General features: G+C 37.3%; 1 protein-coding gene across 1 annotated transcript in view; it reads right to left on the reverse strand.

Annotated features, from left to right (window-relative positions):
* The window catches only part of TOP2A (DNA topoisomerase II alpha), a 28,558-nt gene that overhangs the window by 10,572 nt on the left and 15,747 nt on the right, over positions 1-2,239 (reverse strand). The window contains exons 21-24 of the mRNA XM_045299864.1: positions 1,344-1,575; positions 1,047-1,181; positions 716-916; positions 349-544 (exon numbers count right to left, since the gene is read on the reverse strand). Of these exons, the coding sequence (XP_045155799.1) occupies positions 349-544; positions 716-916; positions 1,047-1,181; positions 1,344-1,575 (764 nt within the window). The remainder of the gene's footprint in view (positions 1-348; positions 545-715; positions 917-1,046; positions 1,182-1,343; positions 1,576-2,239) is intronic.

A 2,239-nucleotide genomic window follows, 5' to 3' on the forward strand; every position in this document is an offset into this window, starting at 1 on the left:
GCCATTACTAATTTTAGCCTTGTCTTAAGCATTATTATAGTATCTGTGAAACCAGGGCTCTCCTCACCTGACTTCTCTTTATTGGACTATTTTCTCGGTATCTCTTGTGTTTACTCAAGGTCCTTTTCTAGCATTCTACTCTTATCCTATCTAAATGTCAACCAAATCTTGATTTCTCAAGATGATCAATTAAAAAGAAAAACAAAATCAGTCCCGTACAAGCTATTTGTCTCGAACTACCAATACCCAGTCAGGTATCAAATTGATTTTGCATCTATCATTGCCCACACCAAAGATGCTTAAAGGAAATTGGGCGTGAACACAGTTTCAGTTATTTACAAAACTTACCAATGACTATTTTTCCATCTATTTTCTCTAAGATAAAGCGAGCTTGATTGTTCAGTTTAGCAGATTCGGCACCAAGCATTCCTAGAAGCCATTCTTTTCGTAATCCATAGTATTTAAGCCTGAGTTCAAAGAAGTCTCTTAAAATATCTAATGGTGTGTCATATTTTTTTAAACAACCTACGTGGTCAAAAAGCACCTAGAAAAGGAAAACAAGATTGAAGCCAGGAACAGATGAAGCATTAGTAAAAGGCTTCAGAGGAATGACTTTATTCAGTGAAAATACTAAGAGTGTCCTAAGAGATCATTTTAAAAATGGATCTTAACCTTTAATATAAATGAAAACATATCTTTCTCTCATAATACATACCATCGAGTTGCATGTGAGACTAGTTTGGAGCTTGAAGATTTTGTGTAATCCAGCTCTTTCTGCCTCTGCTAACTTTTCTTCAGTCATCTTGACAACAAATTTCACAGTGGTATCAGTATGGTATTCTCGATAGTCTGTTATGAGAGGTGGCGTCTTCTCAGTACCATTCAACATGGGCTCTAGAACCTGTTCTTTATATGTCTAAAGCCAAGAGAGAATTCTTCGGTAAAATTCTAACATAGGCTCCTGGATATTTAATAAGCAGTATAAAATGTGCCATCCTAGTCACCCCCCATCTCCAGCAAAAAGTAATAAATAAATGCTTATTTACCTGGGTCCATGTTCTGATGGGAAGCTCAGAGATCTCAATGGTTGTGGAATTAAGAATAGCAACTTCACCGCTAATCACATATTGATTCGAAGCCAATTCTTCAATAGTTCCCTTGAAATTCTTGTAACTTGGAAGCTAAATTGACATTTAAAAGAAAGTTTTCTAAATATGATGTTGAAGACAAAACACAGCAGCATTAATGGAATCTAATATTACAGTACAAAACGAACATGACATTTGTGTCTCCCTTGAAAACCAAAAGGAAACTAGGGCTCCTACGGCACTCAAGATAGTTACCATTGGCAGTGGTTCTTCTCCATCCATCAACCGCCTGATGTTATTCACAACTTCACGCACATCAAAGTTAGGGATTTTGCAGGACCATCCAGTACCGATTCCTTCAGCACCATTTATTAAGACCATAGGTATAATAGGAATGTACCATTCAGGCTCAACACGTTGGTTGTCATCATATAAGAACTTTAACGTGTAATCATCCTTTGTTGGAAATAGCAACCGAGCCAAAGGGCTAAATAAAACAGTAACAGACGTTATTTTACAAAAATATTGGCTGACATTTAACTTTTGAGGATAGTCTTTGTTTTCTTATACCTATACATGGAAATTACCTTAGCTTTACTTGATGATTAATATGCTTTCAGTAATTTTGAATACTTTCTATGTGCCAGCCACTGGCATAAGAGTGATTGAGGGAATGCTAAGAGGCAGGCACTTTCTGATAGCAACACTTGAGCCGAGAGACATGGCAAGAATGAGCCAAGTGAACACTAGAAGCAAGGGTGTTAGAAGCAAAGGTCCAGTAAGTAAAAGACCCTGAAGTGGAAGTATTCATAATATGAGGACAGCGTTTAGCATTGTGGTTACGTGCTAGGCTAACTTGGAAGTCAGCAGTTTGAAACCACCAGCCACTATTCAGGAGAAAAATGAGGCTTTCTATTCCTGTAAAGCGTTAGTCTCAGAAACTCACAGAGGCAGTTGTATCCCATCCTATAGGGTTTCTTTTTATTTTATTTTAAAAATCATTTTATTGGGGGCTTATACAACTCTTATCACAATCCATACATACATCCATTGTGTCAATCACATTTGTTTCCATCATCATTTGCAAAACATTAGCTTTGTTTGAGCCCTTGTTATCAGCTCATTTTTGTCCCCTCCCTCCCCCCTCCCTC

Source organism: Echinops telfairi, unplaced genomic scaffold, assembly GCF_000313985.2.
Source record: "Echinops telfairi isolate 266 unplaced genomic scaffold, ASM31398v2 ScPeMD7_7458;HRSCAF=8496, whole genome shotgun sequence".
Taxonomy (NCBI): Eukaryota; Metazoa; Chordata; class Mammalia; order Afrosoricida; family Tenrecidae; genus Echinops; species Echinops telfairi.